This window comes from Salmo trutta, chromosome 5 (assembly GCF_901001165.1).
Source record: "Salmo trutta chromosome 5, fSalTru1.1, whole genome shotgun sequence".
In the NCBI taxonomy this organism is placed as follows: domain Eukaryota; kingdom Metazoa; phylum Chordata; class Actinopteri; order Salmoniformes; family Salmonidae; genus Salmo; species Salmo trutta.
This window is the reverse complement of record NC_042961.1, coordinates 24,633,311-24,653,508: the sequence shown is the minus strand read 5'-3', so window position 1 is coordinate 24,653,508 and position 20,198 is coordinate 24,633,311. Positions and strand designations below refer to the sequence as shown.

General features: G+C 45.9%; 1 protein-coding gene across 1 annotated transcript in view; it reads left to right on the top strand.

The window, feature by feature from the left end:
* The window catches only part of thada (THADA armadillo repeat containing), a gene marked incomplete in the record, with an annotated part of 107,541 nt that overhangs the window by 11,885 nt on the left and 75,458 nt on the right, over nucleotides 1–20,198 (top strand). The window contains 14 exon segments of the mRNA XM_029753085.1: nucleotides 799–954; nucleotides 1,144–1,251; nucleotides 1,424–1,547; nucleotides 1,634–1,782; nucleotides 2,078–2,309; nucleotides 2,525–2,660; nucleotides 2,761–2,897; nucleotides 3,057–3,209; nucleotides 3,509–3,669; nucleotides 11,785–11,894; nucleotides 17,043–17,175; nucleotides 18,006–18,128; nucleotides 18,518–18,640; nucleotides 18,790–18,881. Coding sequence (XP_029608945.1) covers nucleotides 799–954; nucleotides 1,144–1,251; nucleotides 1,424–1,547; nucleotides 1,634–1,782; nucleotides 2,078–2,309; nucleotides 2,525–2,660; nucleotides 2,761–2,897; nucleotides 3,057–3,209; nucleotides 3,509–3,669; nucleotides 11,785–11,894; nucleotides 17,043–17,175; nucleotides 18,006–18,128; nucleotides 18,518–18,640; nucleotides 18,790–18,881 — 1,937 coding nt within the window.

Here is a 20,198-nt window from a genome sequence, read left to right as displayed (position 1 = left end):
GGAGACGCGTTCTGTCTCCTAGAGATTAACTTACTTGAGAGCAAAAAGTGCAAATCAATCCCAGAACAACAGCAAAGGACATTGTGAAGATTCTGGAGGAAACGAGTACAAAGTATCTATATCCACAGTAAAACGAGTCCTATATCGACATAACCTGAAAGGCTGCTCAGCAAGGAAGAAGCCGCTGCTTCAAAACCACCATAAAAAACCCGGACTACGGTTTGCAACTGCACATGGGGACGAAGATCGTACTTTTTGTAGAAATGTCCTCTGGTCTGATGAAACAAAAATATAACTTTTTGGCCATAATGACCATTGTTACGTTACGTGGTACCTTCAGGCACTGAGTTTGAAGGTAGGCCTTTAAATACATCCACAGGTACACCTCCAATAGGCTAATTGACATCATTTGAGTCAATCAGAAGCTTCTAAAGCCATAACATCATTTTCTGGAATTTTCCAAGCTGTTTAAAGGCACAGTCAACTTAGTGTATGTAAACTTCTGACCTGTTGGAATTGTGATACAGTGAATTATAAGTGAAATAATCTGTCTGTAAACAATTGTTGGAAAAATTACTTGTCATGCACAAAGTAGATGTCCTAACCGACTTGCCAAAACTTTAGTTTAACAAGAAATTTGTAAAGTGGTTGATACAGTTAGTTTGGAGTCATTAAAACTCGTTTATGTGAACTTTCGACTTCAACTTTATATACATGCATACATGCATACATACATGCATACATACATACATACATATACACTATGTGTGTGTGAGTAACGTCAGTCTGTCTTCTCAGGTGCGAATGGACGCTCTTGGGTTATTGTGCGAGAGTCATCGTCGCACAGAGGTTCTGGCCTCGCAGGAAATGGAGCTGCTTCAACACTTCCTGCCCTCCAGTCTGAACAGCCAATCACCAGGAGTCAGGCAGCTGACCGTCAGCCTGCTCAAAAAGGTCAGACACTGCTTTTTAATCCAGTATTGTGTTTTACATGAATGGGCATTGCAGAGACACAGATTAAGATGAAGCCTGCTCCTGGACTAAAGCACTTCCAATGAATTTCCCATTGAAAGTCCTTTTTAGTCTAGGTGTAGACTGACAAGTAGATTTGATCTATTGATTTGTGTGTGTGTGTGTGTGTAGCTGCTGTGCAGAGTGAAGGATAGTGGTCAGTCATTGCAGCGGAGGCTGGTCCAGGAGAGAGACCAGGGACAGAAGGACAGAGACCAACACATCCTGGACACGTACAAGGTACACTGATCATGGGTTGAGTTATATAGGGCACAACGATCTGTACCATGTATCCTAAGCGGGGAAGACACTGATGGGAATGTTTGGCGAGGTGGGAGGGAGAGTTTCAACCTAAAATGCTCTGTGTACAACGTGTGTGTGTGTGTGTGTGTGTGTGTGAATGTGTGCTCAGGAGTTCCTGTGCTGGCTGTGTGAGAGCCTGTTCGGTGTGCTTCTCCCCGGGGCCTCCTTCTCCACCTGTCTGACAGCCCTCCACCTGCTGTGTCAGCTGGCCCACCTCTTCACCTTCAACACTGGTACTGTACACACACCACACACACACACTTACTTTCCATCATTATCATTCTTATCACTGTAATCATACACCTTGTCTCTGTCTCAGGGTCTGATGATGTGTTTTCTCTGGGAGAGATGGTGACCCCTGCACACGCGCAGAATGTCCTCTACTGCATCGCCAGCAACTTCCTGGAGGTCAAGCAGCTGGCCTCCGCGTTGCTACGGCAACTCCCTCCATCTGCCGTGGGGCTGCAGGTCAGTGAGACGAGCTTCGATGGTTCCGTAGACCCGCCCTTGGTCACTCTACATACAAAGTCGTTTACTCTATGCTATATCTCACTTTAGGTACACACACACCTTCACATTGCAGTGAACTTGGTAGTGGGACATTAACCTGTACCTCTAAACTCAAGTCTGGATTGAAACTTAGAGATCCTGGTTTAATCAAAGAGTTGGACGACTGGAGAGCTTGAATGTGTGTGTCAGATTGAAGTTGTGGTGTAATGATGGCTGCTTTATCCATTACCCCCCCCACCCCTTTCCCCCATAGGAGCCAGGTAGGATGCAGTCTCTGCTCCAGGCAGCTCTGGACCTCAGCACCAGCACCAAGCCTTTTGACAGTGTCACGGCTGCCCACCTCTTCAACCTATTCCTCCACCAGCCTGACCTGCCCCAGGCCCTGTTGCTCTGTGCCCAGGAGCAGGGCCTCTCCTTCCAGCCTCCTGCTCTAACCCAGCCCCAGGCTTTTGAGGCCCTCACCCTGGAGACGAACGCTCTGGCAGGTACTGCTGATATTGATTTGGTTTATTTTCTTAAACGCAAAGCAATTTACATTGTATGGGGTTGCATTTAAGTTATTTCTGCGCCAAACGCTAACTGCACCGGCTGTCATTTTCCTCATCTCACAGATAATGCTCAGTGCTTGCAGTAATTGACATGACCATGCTATACTGCTGTGTGTGGTGTGATTGTGTGTGTGTGTGTGTGTTTGTTTCAGTGGTGCAGTTCTTGTTGCTGTGTCTGAAGGCTGAGGTGGTGAAGGCAGAGTCGTCTCTCCTGCTGGCGGCAGCCTCCTACCCTCTCTACGGCCGAGCCCACTGTATCACTGCTGCCTTACAGCAACTCAACACCGGGTGAGGACACACACACACACACACACACACACACATTTGTCTTAGCCAGTCTGTGTGTATTGTTTATCCTGTGTGTGTGTGTGTGTGTGTGTCCGTCCAGGTGTCTGACTCTGACAGGCCAGTGGAGGAGTGTGGTGTCAGAGCTCATCACAGTGTCCTATAGGATGTCTGACGTGGTGTCACCTGTCGTCCAGAGCTCCTCCCCCGAAGGCCTCATCCCCATGGATACCGACTCAGGTCAGCACCTCTGGTCTAGATTAGCGAGTGACGATGCCTCATAACTAGTGCCCGGAGTTGGTTTTTGGTAAGGGGAAAAACACCTGACCCTGCACAAGGCAGATGTTGTGTTTTTAAAAGAAGTGTGTTAAAAGTGTGTGTGTGTGTACCTCTTCTCAGAAACGTCCGCTGGTCTGCAGAGGATCCTGCAGGAGATCCAGCCTCGCGACACCAACGACTTTTTCACCAGCGCTAGAGAGCTGGACACCGAGCCGCCTGGACAGGAGAACGGCCTGGCGGGCCCCACAGACAGACCACAGCATGACAGCACAGGTCAGCAAATACACATTTCCACTCATATATCATGTTGTGCTGCTGCCGTGTGTTTTGTGTTCTATCAGACACAGCCGATGAGGGGTGAAACACTGACCCCACCAGGACAGAACCGGTACTACAGCCATCTGTGTTTCACCACCCCTCACCTGCTAGGACAGGTGTTATGCACTAATTGTGGATGCAACACACAGTGAAAATACAATTCGTTTGGCATTACCCATTCCAGAAAGCTTTTGGTTGGGCCGTGTGTTGTGGTGGTTCAGTGTATTTTCAGTGCGCATCTGCGTGTGTTGTAGGTGGTAGTGGTGAGGGCTACAGGGTGACAGCTCAGATGGTGTTGGTGTGCTGCTGGAGGAGTATGAAGGAGGTGTCCATGGTGCTGGGTCAAGTGTGTCAGAGCCTCCCCTTGCGGACCTCCAGCAAACACTCTGACCAGGGGCTCATCACCGAGGAGCAGGTGAGACACACACACACACACACACACACACACACACACACACACACACACACACACACACACTTAAACGTGAACTCAGTGGCATCTCTTTTACCCTAGTATGTAAAGACAGCCTGACACCCAGCGAATACCTGCTTGAACAAAATACCAGTAAAACACACAATCCCAGTTAACTGCATGTTGTTTATATCCAGACATACACACTCTGGTTTTCCCAGCATGGATGTGGGCCTGGAGGTGGTGTTTGGGGATGGCAACCCGTGTTTACTGTAGTGAAAATCTTCAATTAGCATCCGCCCTCATTAGCGGAACGCTTTCATTTTAGGACGACCTGCTGTTTAACGGCCTCGATTGCCTCGGTTCCCAACTTCCCTCGCATTCTTTCCAAATCACTTCCACTACCGCTCGACCCTCCCCTGAATAGATAAACGCCAACAACACGCCGACCCCCCTGTTCTCTCTGGCCACATAGCAAAACACGAACAGACAGCCTGCTCAGTGCTCAGACACCCCCTACCTCACTCCCTCACCCCAGGCCAGCGCTGTCAAATAGGCTGTAGCGTTTATGTCCGCTTGATCTCATGTTGTCTCTTTCTGGTCTCGTCTCCTCCTGTGCTGTGTGCACCTTCCCATTTACACCAGAGATCTGAATATAACGAAGAGATGCTCATGTCACCGCCCTAACAATGGGAGTCATCCCAAAGGCTTAGGTCCAAAACAAGCCCATAGAAACACATTGGGCTTATTTTGGACAGATTCTGGCGAGGGTGAAACTTCTCGCTTTGCTTTTTTCCTCTCAGTTTATGTTCACACCAAGTCCCTCCCGCTGCCACTCACGCCAACAAAGTTGAGAGATCACGTCTTCCTCTCGGACGAGCGGTTTCAACTCGCTACTTGCATTTGAGGCTTGGTCCAACAGAATCGGTCACATGGACACAAACACATTGAGGCGTTATTTTACTGTTATAGATGAGAGGACAACCTTTCTAATGATAAACTTTTTGTCTCAACTATTCAGAGTGTCTACTCTGCGTGCTACTAAAACAAGAGTATTAATGAACATTTGATTCTGGAAAATGAATGCTCAGGTTGTGGCCTGCAGCATTGCGGTTCCATCTACCGCTAGCAGCATTTTAGCCAAATACTGTTATACTAGCTGTCTAGTATGTGTTTTATAAATGTGCAGTAAGTTTGAAAGACATTTTTATAAGGATTTGGCACCTCCACATTCTGAGAAAAAATGTAGGCATCTTGATTTTGACATCTAAAGTGGACAGGTTAGCATGCTGTTCAAACAGTTGGAGAAAGACAGTCTTGAAGGAGTTCCCACATATGCTGAGCCCTTGTTTGCTGCTTTTCCTTAACTCTGCGGTTCAACTTATCCTAAACCATCTCAATTGGGTTGAGGTCGGGTGATTGTGGGGGCCAGGTCATCTGATTCAGGACTCCACATTGCGTTGTGCATAAGAACAGCCCTTAGCCGTGGTATATTGGCCATATACCACACCCCCTCGTGCCTTATTGCTTAAATATACAGTACGAGTCAAAAGTTTGGACACAACTACTCATTCAAAGGTTTTTCTTTATTTTTACTATTTTCTACATTATAGAATAATAGTGAAGACATCAAAACTATGAAATAACACATATGGAATCATGTAGTAACCAAAAAAGAGTTAAACAAATCAAAATATATATTTTATATTTGAGATTCTTCAAAGTAGCCACCCTTTGCCTTGATGACAACTTTGCACACTCTTGGCATTCTCTCAACCAGCTTCATGAGGTAGTCACCTGGAATGCGTTTCAATTAACAGGTGTGCCTTGTTAACAGTTCATTTGTGGACTTTCTTTCCTTAATGTGTTTGAGCCAATCAGTTGTGTTGTGACAAGGTAGGGGTGGTATACAGAAGATAGCCTTATTTGTTCAAAGACCAAGTCCATATTATGGCAAGAACAGCTCAAATAAGCAAAGAGAAACGGCAGTCCATTATTACTTTAAGACATGAAGGTCATTCGTTATCATTAGTAGGCTTGGTATAGTATCCTTGTATAACCACCCTCAAGCTGTAGGTTTAAGAGCGCGTCCTGTTTCGTCTTAATACCGTAACTTACTTAGGCCTATTTCAATCATTCATTCGTTCATGCCATCACACAGCATAGTAGACATTCATGCTTTGAAATGAAATCAAGCATTTTAGCTAAATTAAATAACAGATTTTAATAATTATCCTAAACAATAAATGAACCGCAATTCATGCAAATGTTTTTCATGTTAAGAGAGCAAGGCTTGGGAATGTTTTTTTTTTTCCTTAACAAATGAGGATTTCAGAAACAGAACTTTTCAGTCAGAAACAAGTAAGAAAGGAAATGGCTGAAATGAAGTAGCAGCTTCAGCATGGACAGAGCAATAAACACCAGCTGTGCTGTGGTGCCTTTTTGTTGCAGTAGGGAGGAGAGGGAGACAACATGCGCCAGTCACACAGGCACTCGCTGTCAAGAACAGGACGACTCTTGGTGGACCAAGATATTTTTAGTCGAGGACAGCCGAGAGAGCGAATATTGCCAATAAGTTTGAAAAAAAAATCTAGATTTTTTTTGGGACATCGCCTAGTTCAATCCAGTTTTCTGTGTTTGTAGAATGGGTCTTGTCTGCGCAGACATAAACCCTGTCTAACCTGCCACAGAGGTTGGCACGCTCAGGCAATACTACTGTGTGTGTGATACATCTTTCTAACACTCGTGTAGTCAACCTCCCCTGGCCTACGGCAGCGCGCTGTTTTGAGTACTGGTTGCCATGGCGGCGTGGCAGATGTTTCTGTGCCTGGTCGGCGCCATAGCAACTTAAACGTTAGTCATAGTGGCTGGCCGATGGTGTTTAATCCTTCATATTCATGGCACGGCCTGGGCTTCAGATGGTAGACAGAGCCAGGAGGACAGTTTCCACCCTGGGAGGCTATCTGGGATACGTCTCCATCTTGGGAGGCCCCTGTAGTCTGTAGAGATGTGTGTTCTGTGAGACGGGAGTGGAATGGGACCCTGGTGGTGATGTGACTGCTCGTCTTTCTGTGTGCTTGGTGCCGGTGTGAACCACAGCTGTACTGTTTGTTTGGCCTGGCCTGGAATAGATGGACAGTTTGGTCTTCAGTGGAGACACAGCCATCAGTGTGGCCTCTCGGGACTGTGACACTTCCCCTCATTCTCTCTTTTAGCATTTTACTATTTCTGATAACATCTGTTATTGTGTTGCTCATGTTTCCCCAAACACCGTTTTTTATAAGAAACAGGAACAAGGGTAAGGGTGGGAGTATGGATCATTGCTTTCCTGGAAGTGTTGTGGACAGAGTTGGTGGGATTTTATCCACACTAAAACATTGGTGTGAAGCATTGCATATAGTCTATGTGCATTCATTGAACTGTTTTTTTTTTTTTTACCCAACCCAGGAATGACAAACCCAACAAATGAATGTGCCATCAACCCATCTGACCTCATTGTCCCAAACTGTGATCCTGCACCCTGCTGTATAGCAGTGCATTACCAACGTAACCACTGCAGTACCAACCCAATGAGTGTCCCATCAGACCTACTCATTCACAACCCTGAGTCTGGAGTGCAACCTGAGGACAGAGCTGACCTCACTGCAGTAAATTTCTAGTGAAAGCCACTCGGGGAGGGCAGTGACCTAACCGCCGTGCAGTGCTGAGCTGGGCCCTCGCTGTGGCCGAGAGTGGGGCAGCTATTTAAGGTTTAAGGAGTTTGTGTAATCGTTACATTTCCACTTGGGTTCCTGGTTGGTGGGGGAACTTTAATTTAGATGGGACACTTCCTGTTTGCAACGCTCCCACTTCTCAGAAAAGCTTCCTTGTTTCCCAACGTCCTAATTACACAGAGCCGTGTCAGTGACCCAAAATAGCTGCTTTTCCTCCTGACGACTGGGCATGCTGCCGGGCCTGGACTGGCGGTGGGTATGAGAGCCTTAAGGAGGGAAACCTGTTGCTGATGTGCTACTGTTGTTGATCTGATGCCATTGACTGGAGGGCCCGTGGGGATTATGCAACAGGCTAAGAGCAGGGCAATCAAGGAAGTAAGACCATAGAAATACTCAACATTGACATTGACATTGGCTGTAGCGCTACACATATTCGGTACGGGGACCTCTGTTCTCACTGTGAACCCGAATGAATATATAACACTAGGCCTATGGGCTCTGCCTACGCTGCGTTTGTGTGCTATTGCCTCGTGAGTAAATCTGAGCTGAAAAAAAAACTTTTTGTAGGCTATTCCGTTGAAACAACTACAGCCTACGCACACAATGTAATCAAAATTCTAATCTTAACTGGCGGATTTCAAACTGTCCTTTTGTGAGACTCAGCCCGGGAACTTGGTAGATGGCGAGTGGCGGGATCGATTTAAACCATCGTTTAAATCTCCAGTTTGGAAACATTTTGGCTTCACAGTTGATTGCAACTGCGGATGGACAGAGATTGCGGATAAAAAGTTGACCGTATGTTTTCCGCTGCTCAACGAGAATAGCCTATGCAGAGTGCCGCGTGGAGCTTGTTGTTGGCCTCCGTGTGTGGCAAAGCAAGTTAGAAGATAAAAAAATAAAAATAGAAGAATAAAAATTATGGAATAAAATGTTTTTTGAGAACTGTAGGCTACAACGAACAAGCGCCAACAGTTAGGCTGCTATTTAAAAATCTGAAAAAGGGTATTGTTATTTAACTGTAGGAGAGGAAGAAAGTGCATGCAGACTCAATTTGGCTAGCTAACATAGCTAGCTGTTTCAGCCAGCTCGCTTCTCTAGGTTTGATGCAGTCAAGACGGGTGTACTACTTCATCATATTGGATGATAAATAACCGAGCTATGACAAGCTAGAAGTTAGTCTACCTGTGCAAGTCGGATCGGTTGCTGCCTCTCCCTCCCTTTTGGCTCCCGTTTCACTCTCTCACAGTACACGTACCGCAAGGCAACCTTCCTCGTGCTGTATCGGCTGTGGTTAATCGAATATCTTACAAATGGACTTTTCTGCTGCTTCCCTCAATCTTATCCGACCATGTCCATATGGAACTGGTCGTCCTCGAGTCCGTTCGGAACGGGTCTCTAGATTGCAAAAAGTATATGTGCATATTTTTCCCAGTTCAGAAAGCCCCAGGTCCATTTTGGAATGGGTCCACATTTTTGAACCTCTACTTGAGGCCCAACATGAGTCCCTGTCACAACAAACAATGCCAGGAACATTATTCACAATGTCACAGAAACTGGTTTTGGGCCGCAAATAGTATGCTTTTAAATTTGTCTTATTTGCCAAATAAACAAAATATTACAGTAACTGTTGGAATTTCAATTTTCCACTTTACCGTAACCAAACCGCCACCCCAAAACCGTAATATGTACCGAACCGTGGGTTTGGCGAACTGCTACACCACATACAATGTTGACCGCAGCACAACTTAAGTCAGGGTCAAGGTTCAGGGAAAGTCCATAGGGGCTGTTGTGTAGATGACTAACACCAAGTCACAGAGCTTCCATCCCAGAGAAAGAGCAGAATTCGTACTATTCATTCCATTAAACTAGGATATATAAGATGTGTGAAACTTAGTGTATTACAGTTGAGACGTGGCATTTAAAATGCACTTGAAAAAACAAGTTGGCCTGGGACGAAAGGGCGTGTTGTTGTTGTTGGGGGTTATTTTGTAGTGTGTCTAATTTTTATAAACGTGTGAAAAGGAGAGAGGACTAGGGTCCTTATTTGGGGCAGTGCTAAAAGATGCCTGTCTAAATCTCTGGCTTTAGAGGGGATAATCCCAACCAGGTTGTGTGATGAAACTCAAAAGGGTGTGTGGAATTCTAGAAGTACCCCGTTCTCATTCCCACAGAGCTGGCCCTAGGGCTGGTATGGTGACACTATTACCGGCGGTCACGAGTCATGACCGCAGTCAAATTCCACATTGCCATTGAGTCATTATAACTGGACTTCTCCAAAACTGCGTTCTGATGCTGCTGATGGTCATTAGTAGCCTACCAAACTTGCAAAGGCCAGTCGCTAGTGGCCTGGTACTCAGCGTTCTTGTCCCCCTAATCGATCGGACATCAATGCAATCAAAAATCAAGTCAAACACTTCATGAGAGCCCTGGCATTAAGAGTTTGAACGGAATAGGATCGCCTGTTTTGCAGCGAGAGCCAGCTCATCATTGCTGGTTGCTGCATGGATTGAAATAAGTGTTCCTATAAACCCAAGCCCATGTTGCGCAACATTTCTATAGGCTATGCAATTGCGTAAGAAAACAGTTTTGATGGCCTCTGTTAAAAAGAGGAGGATCCCACCCGCTTTCTACAGGCTTGCTATATTTATTTATTTATTTTTCAACTTCCTTAATATTAACCACATTGCTTCGCTTTATAACCGGAGTAGCTTACCTGGCTGGCATGAAAATTGACCGTGGGGAAAGCGTCCTCCGTTCGCTATTCAAGTGCATACAGATGCCAAGTCTTTTATACCACCTGCCCCTGTTCTGACCGGCGCATGATCAAAACATATTTCACCCACATCATTTAGTATATGTAAAGAGGAGATTACATTGAGAATAGTCTGATGGGTGAGAATATTAGCACTTGTGAGTGATGCCCAGCGTGTGCCTCGAGCACACCTCTGCAGCGTCGTTGCGTTTTGGTACACCGGAAGTACATTCATTTCCAATGGACCGCTGCGTTTGCCTTGCAGCACTGCGTTGCAGAGGCGGATGCGTTCTGTGTGGCGCACACGTTGGATTTATCAAACGTATGCTTCAAACTGTATGTGTAGACGGCTTGACAGAAATGGCAGCGGAAGGCGATTGTTCAACTTGTGTTGCACACATCCAGATGTTGCGTACCATTTTTTGCGCAATGACGCTGTTGGTGTGATCGAGGCGTATGGTAAGAAGCCGCATGGATTTTTTGTTGGTGTAGCCCACAGCCGTATGGCATAGCCAGATCAGGGCCTAACATAAGGACAACTCAGAATATGCTATTCTGTTCTTCTGAAATAGGCTACATTTTCTTCATATCATTAATGTTTATTTAGATTTGCCTAAAATAAAGAATAGATTTTTTTGTGATGGTGTAGGCTATATTAAATGGTTTAATTTGACTTTTTTTAAATGTAGTTTTCCAAAGGACCGCATCAGTGGCTTGTAGGTTATGCGTGGACCCAGAAAGTGCTAGACGTATTTATGCTAATTAAAGGTCAATTGCTGTGAGAACTGGCAGTTATTTGCGTGACAGGTACCGGCTGACAAAATGTCATGACCGTCACAGCCTTAGCTGTGCCCCCATCCTTCCGTCCCTCCCTGTGCCCTCTGTGCCACCCCAGGCTGGCGTAGCGCCTGGGTCCAGCCTTTGGTAGAGATGCCACAGTGTAATGACAGGGCGAGGAGGCCTCAGCCTGCTCCACCCTGCTCTACCTCACCTGGTTTACCCCCACATGTTGACTAACTACAGCAACACGTGTGGGCTGTGTTGATATGCTGTAACGTTATGATGGTTTAGTTAATTACATGACCAGATGTCATTTTATGTTGTAGCTAATGACTGACTTATCTGTTTTAATGCTATTGAAATATGTCAATCAAGACCAATTTCTCTATGTTTGTTAACCTAACCACTTGTAAATCATCCAGAGGAATGAACAAATGTCTTATGTTCCCATACGCCACACCCTCTCTTTCTCTCTTCTCATGCCCCTTCCCTTCTACCTCTCTCTCTCTCTCTCTCTCTCTCTACCTCTCTACACCTCTCTCTACCTCTCTACACCTCTCTCTACCTCTCTACACCTCTCTACCTCTCTACACCTCTCTCTACCTCTCTACACACCTCTCTCTACCTCTCTACACGCCTCTCTACCTCTCTCTCTACACGCCTCTCTACCTCTCTCTCTACACACCTCTCTCTACCTCTCTCTCTACACACCTCTCTCTACCTCTCTCTCTCTACACACCTCTCTCTACCTCTCTCTCTCTACACACCTCTCTCTACCTCTCTCTCTCTACACACCTCTCTCTACCTCTCTCTCTACACACCTCTCTCTACCTCTCTCTCTCTACCTCGCTCTATACCGCTCTCCTATCCCAGGTGGAGGGGGTGGGCATGTACTTCCGTCAGCAGCTCCTCCAGTCTCGTCACCGAGGGGCCTTTGAGCTGGCCTACGTGGGCTTTGTACGCCTCACCGACATGCTGTGCAGGTGAGTTAGAGAGACAGATTGTGTGCTCACACAATCTATCTATATCAATGCCAAAGCGCACACTTCGGAGGTGCAGCTGGGGAGGAATGTGCCCTCCTGTTGTGAAAAGGGCTGCTGTTTTTCCAGGGGCAGTGGACCAAGCTGGCCAGATCAAACAATCCACTGTGTAGGATGGGCAGAGGACAAGGCACACACACACCACACACACCCTGCCAAATCCCAGAGCCCAGTTGAACATACCACCCCAGAAACAAAACCGAGCTTCAGAAGGTGGGCAGTGAGGCACCCCATAACCAACAACCCCAAAACTCTACTCCGTGTATTTAATCCAGACTACTGTTTCCACCCTAGCGCTCTGGCTCACCACACACACACACACACACACACACACACACACACACCCTAGTTCCGACACCAACCTACAAGGACATTCCCCTCATCAAATCACTCAGGCATTTAGATGTATTTATTCAGCATATACACTTTGCTTTTGAAAGGGCAAGATGTTCTCCAAAGCTTTTCAGGTTCAGGGCTTCGATCTATGGCACAAAATCAATCCGATAGGAGATCTGGTCTGGGAGCAGTTTTTAAACGAATAGAGCTGGGACGATAAACTTCAAATGACCGACACTGACATTGCCTTCGTCTTACCGAAGCATCTTGCTTACGTCTGTAATTTCCAGTGATTTAGCTACACAACGGTCCTGTAGATTGTTCTAAAACCATAATTTGGTCAACAGTAATAGACTATACATTATGTTGATTCCTGCCATGAAAGTATCTGCCTGTCCCTGTTTTGCTTTCGGCTGCTGATTCATTCTCTTGCTGCGGGTGATTCTCTGATCCACCTCTACGCAGACGACACCATTCTGTATACATCTGACCCTTCTTTGGACACTGTTAACAAACCTCCAAACGAGCCTCCAACTGCTCTTAAACGCTAGTAAAACTAAGTGCATGCTCTTCAACCAATCGCTGCCCGCACCCTCCCGTCTGACTAGCATCACTACTCTCGACGGTTCTGACTTAGAATATGTGGACAACTACAAATACCTAGGTGTCTGGCTAGACTATAAACTCTCCTTCCAGACTCATATTAAACATCTCCAATCCAAAATTAAATCTAGAATCGGCTTCCTATTTCGCAACAAAGCCTCCTTCACTCATGCTGCCAAACATACCCTCCTAAAACTGACCATCCTACCGATCCTCGACTTTGGCGACGTCATTTACAAAATAGCCTCCAACACTCTACTCAGCAAATTGGATGCAGTCTATCACAGTGCCATCCGTTTTGTCACCATAGCCCCATACACCACCCATCACTGCGACCTGTATGCTCTCGTCGGCTGGCCCTCGCTACATATTCGTCGCCAGACCCACTGGCTCCAGGTCATCTACAAGTCTTTGCTAGGTAAAGCTCCGCCTTATCTCAGCTCACTGGTAACCATAACAACACCCACCCGTAGCACGTGCTCCAGCAGGTATATCTAACTGGTCATCCCCAAAGCCAACACCTCCTTTGGCCGCCTTTCCTTTCAGTTCTCTGCTGTCAATGACTGGAACGAATTGCAAAAATCGCTGAAGTTGGAGACTTATATCTCCCTCACTAACTTTAAACATCAGCTTTCTGAGCAGCTAACCGATCGCTGCAGCTGTACACAGCCCATCTGTAAATAGCCCACCCAATCTACCTACCTCATCCCCATATTGATTTGATTTACTTTTTGTACACCAGTATTTCTACTTGCACATCATCATCTGCACATCTATCACTCCAGTGTTAATTTGCTAAATTGTAATTACTTCGCTACTATTGCCTATTTATTGCCTTACCTCCTCACGCCATTTGCACACACTGTATATAGACTTTTTAAAATGTTATATTATTGACTGTATGTTTGTTCATTCCATGTGTAACTCTGTTGTTTGTGTCGCGCTACTTTGCTTTCTTGGCCTACCTGGTTAAATAAAGGTGGAGAGAAAAAAAATAACAATAATCCCTCTCCTCACTGTGCGCACGGAGGAGGGAGAGATGCATTCTGAGAAGCACAAGCATATTGTTTAAAATGCTAAAAAGACCGTTTTCAAAGCAACTACTGCTCTAGTTACAGAAGAGTCACATCTGTCTGTGAGTATGTCATGCGTTTCTCACCTCTTAATGTTGAGTTTATGGCACCACTTTACAACCAGACTAGGCTGTAGTAAGTATGGTTTCGATGCGCCCGCGGAGCGTGCCATTTGCTGTGAATAGGCCTACATCAAGTAGCCTTGGCCAAGCGCTGGGAAGTTTTTGTAGGACATTGGCCTACGTTTACTGATCGATTTAATCAATTAGCCTACATGGCTAGCAACAATGTATTTAGCATATGAAATCTAGTGAATTGTTTTGAGTTCGCACTTCCTCAGGTGGTGAATAATATAGCCTATACCCAGGGGTCTCCCAACAGGTCGATCACTAGCTACGAGTAGCTCGCAGCCCACCTGAGTAGCTCGGAAAACATGATTTATTTCCCGTGTTCCACCGCAAACTGTCATGAACAAGTATCAGACAGCTTAAGCTCCCACCTACTATCCAATCAAATCCACATTGACATTATCGCACCCCTAGTTAAGCACAATTGGATTAAAAAGTAAAACATCTGGCAATTAATTTCTAGCAATGTTTCCCTTGTATGTCTGTGTGGTTCAAGTTTGTCTATCATTTACTTTGTGTAGGCTGTTAGCGATAATGATAACTGTCTTCAGGGTACACAGACTTTCCCCAAAACCTTCTCAATTTAAATGTCAACTGCAAAGTACCTAGCAGAATAATATCATGTTTGTTTGTATCAGTCGGGTGGGCTTTTGTTTGCGAACTCTTGCAAAATGCACAATTTAAAGGTTTATTTATTTATTTTGCCCTCAAATTGTCTTCTGATGTTATTTAAGCATTGACATGGGCTCAGAAATGGAATTGTTCCTCTATAAATAATTGTCATTTTTAGAGTGATAAACGAAAACATCCAAAACCAGGAGAAATACAACCGAGAAAACGGAATCTCGGGAAATACAAAGAGTGCCTATTTGAAAGCTAGGGGAAAATGAATAAGTAGCTCAGGGCATGTTTCCTCATTTAAAAGTAGCTCTCTAGCTAGAAAAGGTTGGAGACCCCTGCTATAGTCCAGTATGCACAAAGATGTCGGCAAATTCTCTGACGAGTCGAGCCTAAATCGTGTCATTCTGGATCCTGTTTTGACAGGTGGAGCGTCAAAATATCAATCATGCATTCCCTGGATGTGTTGGATGCAATAGCTTACTTTTTGAATCCTAGGCTACCATTTGAATTGTGTAACTTGTCACTGGAAACATGTCTAGAGCCCTGCCGCAAATATTAACTGTCAACCTCTCTTGGGTATGTGGGACGTGAGTCCCAACCGCGGTACACACTATCAACAGCCAGTGAAATAGCAGGGCGGCAAATTCAAAACAACAAAAATCTCATAATTCAAATTTCTCAAACACACAAGTATTCTACACCATTTTAAATATAAAATCCTCCTTAATCCAACCACAGTGTCCGATTTCAAAAAAGGCTTTACGGCGAAAGCATAAAGTTAGATTATGTTATGACAGCGCCTAAACAAGAAAAACCACACAGCCATTTTCCAAGCAAGGAGAGGCATCACAAAAACCAGAAATACAGCTAAAATTAATCACTAACCTTTGATCTTCATCAGATGACACTCCCAGGACTCAATGTTACAAAATACATGTATGTTTTGTTTGATAAAGTTCATATTTATATCCATAAACCTCATTTTACGTTGGCGCGTGATGTTCAGAAAATGTATTCCCACCAAAACACCCGGTGAATGAGCACATCAATTTACAAAAATACTCATCATAAACATTGATAAAATTTACAACAGTTATTGAAAGAATTATAGATACACTTCTCCTTAATGCAACCGCTGTGTCAGATTTTAAAATAGCTTTTTGGCGAAAGCACATTTTAAAATATTCTGAGTACAGAGCTCAGCCATCAAAGCAAGCTATACAGTTACCGGCCAAGTTCTGGAGTCAACTAAACTCAGAATTAGTATTATAAATCTTCCCTTACCTTTTCTGATCTTCGTCGGAATGCACTCCCAGGACTCCCACTTCCACAAGAAATGTTATTTTTGTTCGAAAGACTCCGTATTTATGTCCAAATACCACCTCTTGTTCACGCGTTCAGATCACTAATCCAAAGGCATAACGCGTGAGCGTAAAACCAGAGACGAAAAGTCATAGTTCCATTACCGTTCGTAGAAACATGTCAAACGATGTTTACAATCAATCCTTAGGGTCTTTTTAACATAAAACTTCGATAATATTCCAACCGGACAATAGCGTATTCATTACAGAGGAAAAACAAGGAGCGGTGCGCCAGTGTGCCTGCGCAGTAAACAACTCACTGGTCCCAGGCAGTCCACTGATTGACTGAACTCCTATTCTCTTCCCAGTAACAGTAGACGGATGAAACAACTTTCTAAAGACTGTTGACAGCCAATGGAAGCCTTTAGGAAGTGCAAAATGACCCCACAGACACTGTAGTTTCGATAGGGATTAGATGGAAAAACTACAAGTCACTTCCTGGTTGGATTTTTTTTCTCAGGTTTTTGCCTGCCATGTGAGTTCTGTTATACTCACAGACATCATTCAAACAGTTTTAGAAACTTCAGTGTTTTCTATCCAAATCTACTAATAATATGCCTATCCTACCTTCTGGGCCTGAGAAGCAGGCAGTTCAATTTGGGCATGTTATTCATCTGAATTTCTGAATACTGCCCCCTACCCTGGAGAAGTTAAAAATGTTTTTTGTTGTTGTTGTGTTTTGTTATCATACAAAATAGTGACATTTATCGCGATATGACTTAATGTTAGGTCTGCTAAACTTTTCTGAAACAGCAATACACTCTGTTGTCAGAGAGTTACATGACTAAACAACCAACGTAGTCGCTGTTAGGATTTTAGTGAAGCAATGTTTTTGTGTGAGTGTATTATACAGCTTAATGCCACATTCAGGATATTTGCAAAATATGATGTGTTTTGTAAATGTTTTTGACATTGCCGTTCAGCCGTGGCTAATTAAGAGCCTCTAATGAGCGTTTCTTTTTTTTTTAGGAGTGGAAGCAGAACCCTGCAGCAGCTGCCTGGTCGCTGGCTCACGGAGGTCCTACAGGAGGTCAAGTCCAGCGACCCCTCCTCCAAACTGTGTGCCACGCGACGCAGCGCAGGCATCCCATTCTACATCCAGGTGTGGGTTTATGTATGGAAAGGAAATTCTTGGCATGCCTGTAAAGCACTCATGCCGCTAAAGCAGTTACCTCTCTGTCTCTGTCTGTCTGTTTGTCTGTCTGTCATTATCACATATTAGAGGGGGGAGAGGGCAACTTTAGGGAGAGCGGTGGTTGGGAGGGAGAGAATGAGAGGAAGGGAGAGAGAAGATTAAGTAGGTACTGTGAGGTAGCAAGAGAAGAGAGCGATATTAGGAGAGGGTAAAGAGAGGAGGCTGATCTCTGCACCTTGGCAGGCTTGTGCATTCCATTCCTGCGGTGAAATCCGGAAAGGGCTTGCCGGTGTGCTGCTGGTCCTGCTGGCCTGGGACAGACGTCACAGGAACCAGCCCAGACCCTCTGCCCCCAGGCCAGAGACACAGCTGTCTCTCATCAGCACCCACAGCCGGCCAGCACGCGGATGACGTCACCACGCCAGAGGTGTTTGTACAAAGGCTTGTGCTACTTAATGACAGTGTAGTGGCAGTGGTCCCAATTCCGATCCTTTGCCTAATTAAGGGCAAAAGAGCAGATCTGTTGGTCAAAAGACCAATTAGTGCTACAAAAGTTCAGAATTGGGCTGCCTGTGTAAACGCAGCCCAAGTGACTTATTTTCCTTGTCTTTTTTCCCTCTTCTGCACCGATGGCAACATAGTGGAGATCTGTCAGAGGGCTGCTATTCCATGAACCAGTTACTTACTGATTAGTGCCGCTGCTGAAGGAAAGGATGCTTTTAGAGTCCAGACTATTGGCATGCAGGCTGACGCACCATCTGTCTGACCTCATTGTGTCGGTCTTGTCTCCTGTCCAGGCCCTGTTGTCATCCGAGCCCAAGTCGTCCAGCTGCAGCCTGCTGAAGATGACCATGAGAGAGCTGACCGCCCTGGCCATGCCCTCTCCTGACGGAGCCACTGACCAGACCACTGTCCCTCAGGTACTACTGAACACAGTTTGTCACCTGAGGCAACAATTACTGGAGGGATCACACGTTACAATGGGCGGGGGAAGTGGTTGTAACTGAGTTCGGCTCTACCTGAGCTTGTCGAATTTGGAATCCTCCCTGGGTGACATTTGAACCGTTTTGAGATTCTGAGCCTAGGGCTGACTCGGTACAGTAACTATAGGCTAAGTGCCTGAACTGTAACACAAGGGTTGTGGGTTTCGATTCCCCCTGGGGCCACCCACACGAAAATGTATGCACGCATAACTAAGTCGCATTGGATTAAAGGCCTCCTCTTAATGTCATATTACGTAATATATATTATAGTGGTTACATGTATGATTGCACGTGCTGTATAGTGACGTCCCTGTTTGTCTCTCTAGGTTCATGCTCTCAACATCCTGAGGGCTCTGTACAGAGACACCCGTCTGGGGGAGAACATCATTCCCTTCGTCTCTGAGGGAATGCAGGCTGCTGTCTTGGGCTTCACCTCCCCCGTCTGGGCTGTGAGTCCCCCCCCCCCCCCCTTTCTCTCCACTCGTCTGAATCTGTCCAAGACGATACCACCCACTCCTCTTCGTCATCCCTCTGGCTCTTTGTTCTGCAAGATGATAGTGTTATGAATATTATCTCTCCTCTTCTCTCTCCGTCTCAGGTGAGGAACTCCTCCACCCTACTCTTCAGCACTCTGATCACGAGGATCTTTGGAGTGAAAAAAGGGAAGGACGAGCACTCCAAAGAGAACAGGTCTGGATCCCTCCCGAGTCTCCTAGACAACATTTCTGACTGCCCTAGTAAAGCAGCAGTATCCCACAGCTACTTGCTCACCCTCAGTCCTTCTCTATTGGACCTTAGCTAACGTATTTCAGTGCAAATCTCCCATTGGCAATTATGCACGGTTTATACACAAAAGCCAAAGGGTATGCGAGTAATGATTTAACCTTTGATCTCTACCGGTATGTTGTGATCTGCCCTGTGGGTTCTCTCCCATACCAGCAGGGGGCAGTGTGTCCACACCAGCCAAAAGTCATCAGTCCTACTCTACTCTCTCGTTCTCTCTTTGCTTGAAGGGTATGGCAGGAAAATAGTCGAACGCTGCTATTCCCTGCAAGGCTCTCGCACTGTCTTGCTCTGCACTCTCCAACTCCCCTTCTGCTTTCCTTCTCTTCTTCTACCCCCGTTCTGCTCTTTCACTCTCTCATACTTTTCCTCACTGTGATATCCAGGACTCTTGGCTCTGGAATGATTTTGACATTTTGTTTCAATCAAGTCTAGTTAGTGCATGTAGGCTACATTGTACACCCATCTACAAATGGACATGCACGAACAGTGGCACGCAATCACACAAAACAGACATGCTGTCTCTCTCTCTCTCTTTCTCTCTCTCTCTCTCTCCCTCTCTCTCTCTCACTCCCCTCAGCCCCACACCTCCACCAGTTGACAGCAAAGCTCCTGTTGTCTAGCACCGACCTCCCCTACGTGCTCTTCAGCCATTGCTCAACTGGCCTTCACCTCTGACCTGTGCGTGTGTGTTTGTTACTGTGTTGGGGGGGTAGTCTTTGACAGGACCCCCTGCAGCGCTCACTCCATTCACCCTCCACCCTACTCAACTGTCATCAATCCCCACTCACTCCAGATGTGACCTCTCTGTCCATACCCACAATGCAGAGCTTGGACGGGGGGGTGGGGGCGCTCGCTCGACTCTATCCCGCGAAGGGCAAGATTAGCCGCCAAGGACAGCGCCGAGCGAGCGCCCCGTCAGAACACTGCATTGTGGATATGGACAGAGAGGTCACATCTGGAGTGAGTGAGTGGGGATTGGGGGGGGGGGGAGGAGAGAGAAGAGAGAGAGAGAGAAGAGAGAGAGAGAGAGAGAGAGAGAGAGAGAGAAGAGAGAGAGAGAGAGAGAGAGAGAGAGAGAGAGAGAGAGAGAGAGAGAGAGAGAGAGAGGAGAGAGAGAGAGAGAGAGAGAGAGAGAGAGAGAGAGAGAGAGAGAGAGGAGAGAGAGAAGAGAGAGAGAGAGAGAGAGAGAGAGAGAGGAGAGAGAGAGGAGAGAGAGAGAGA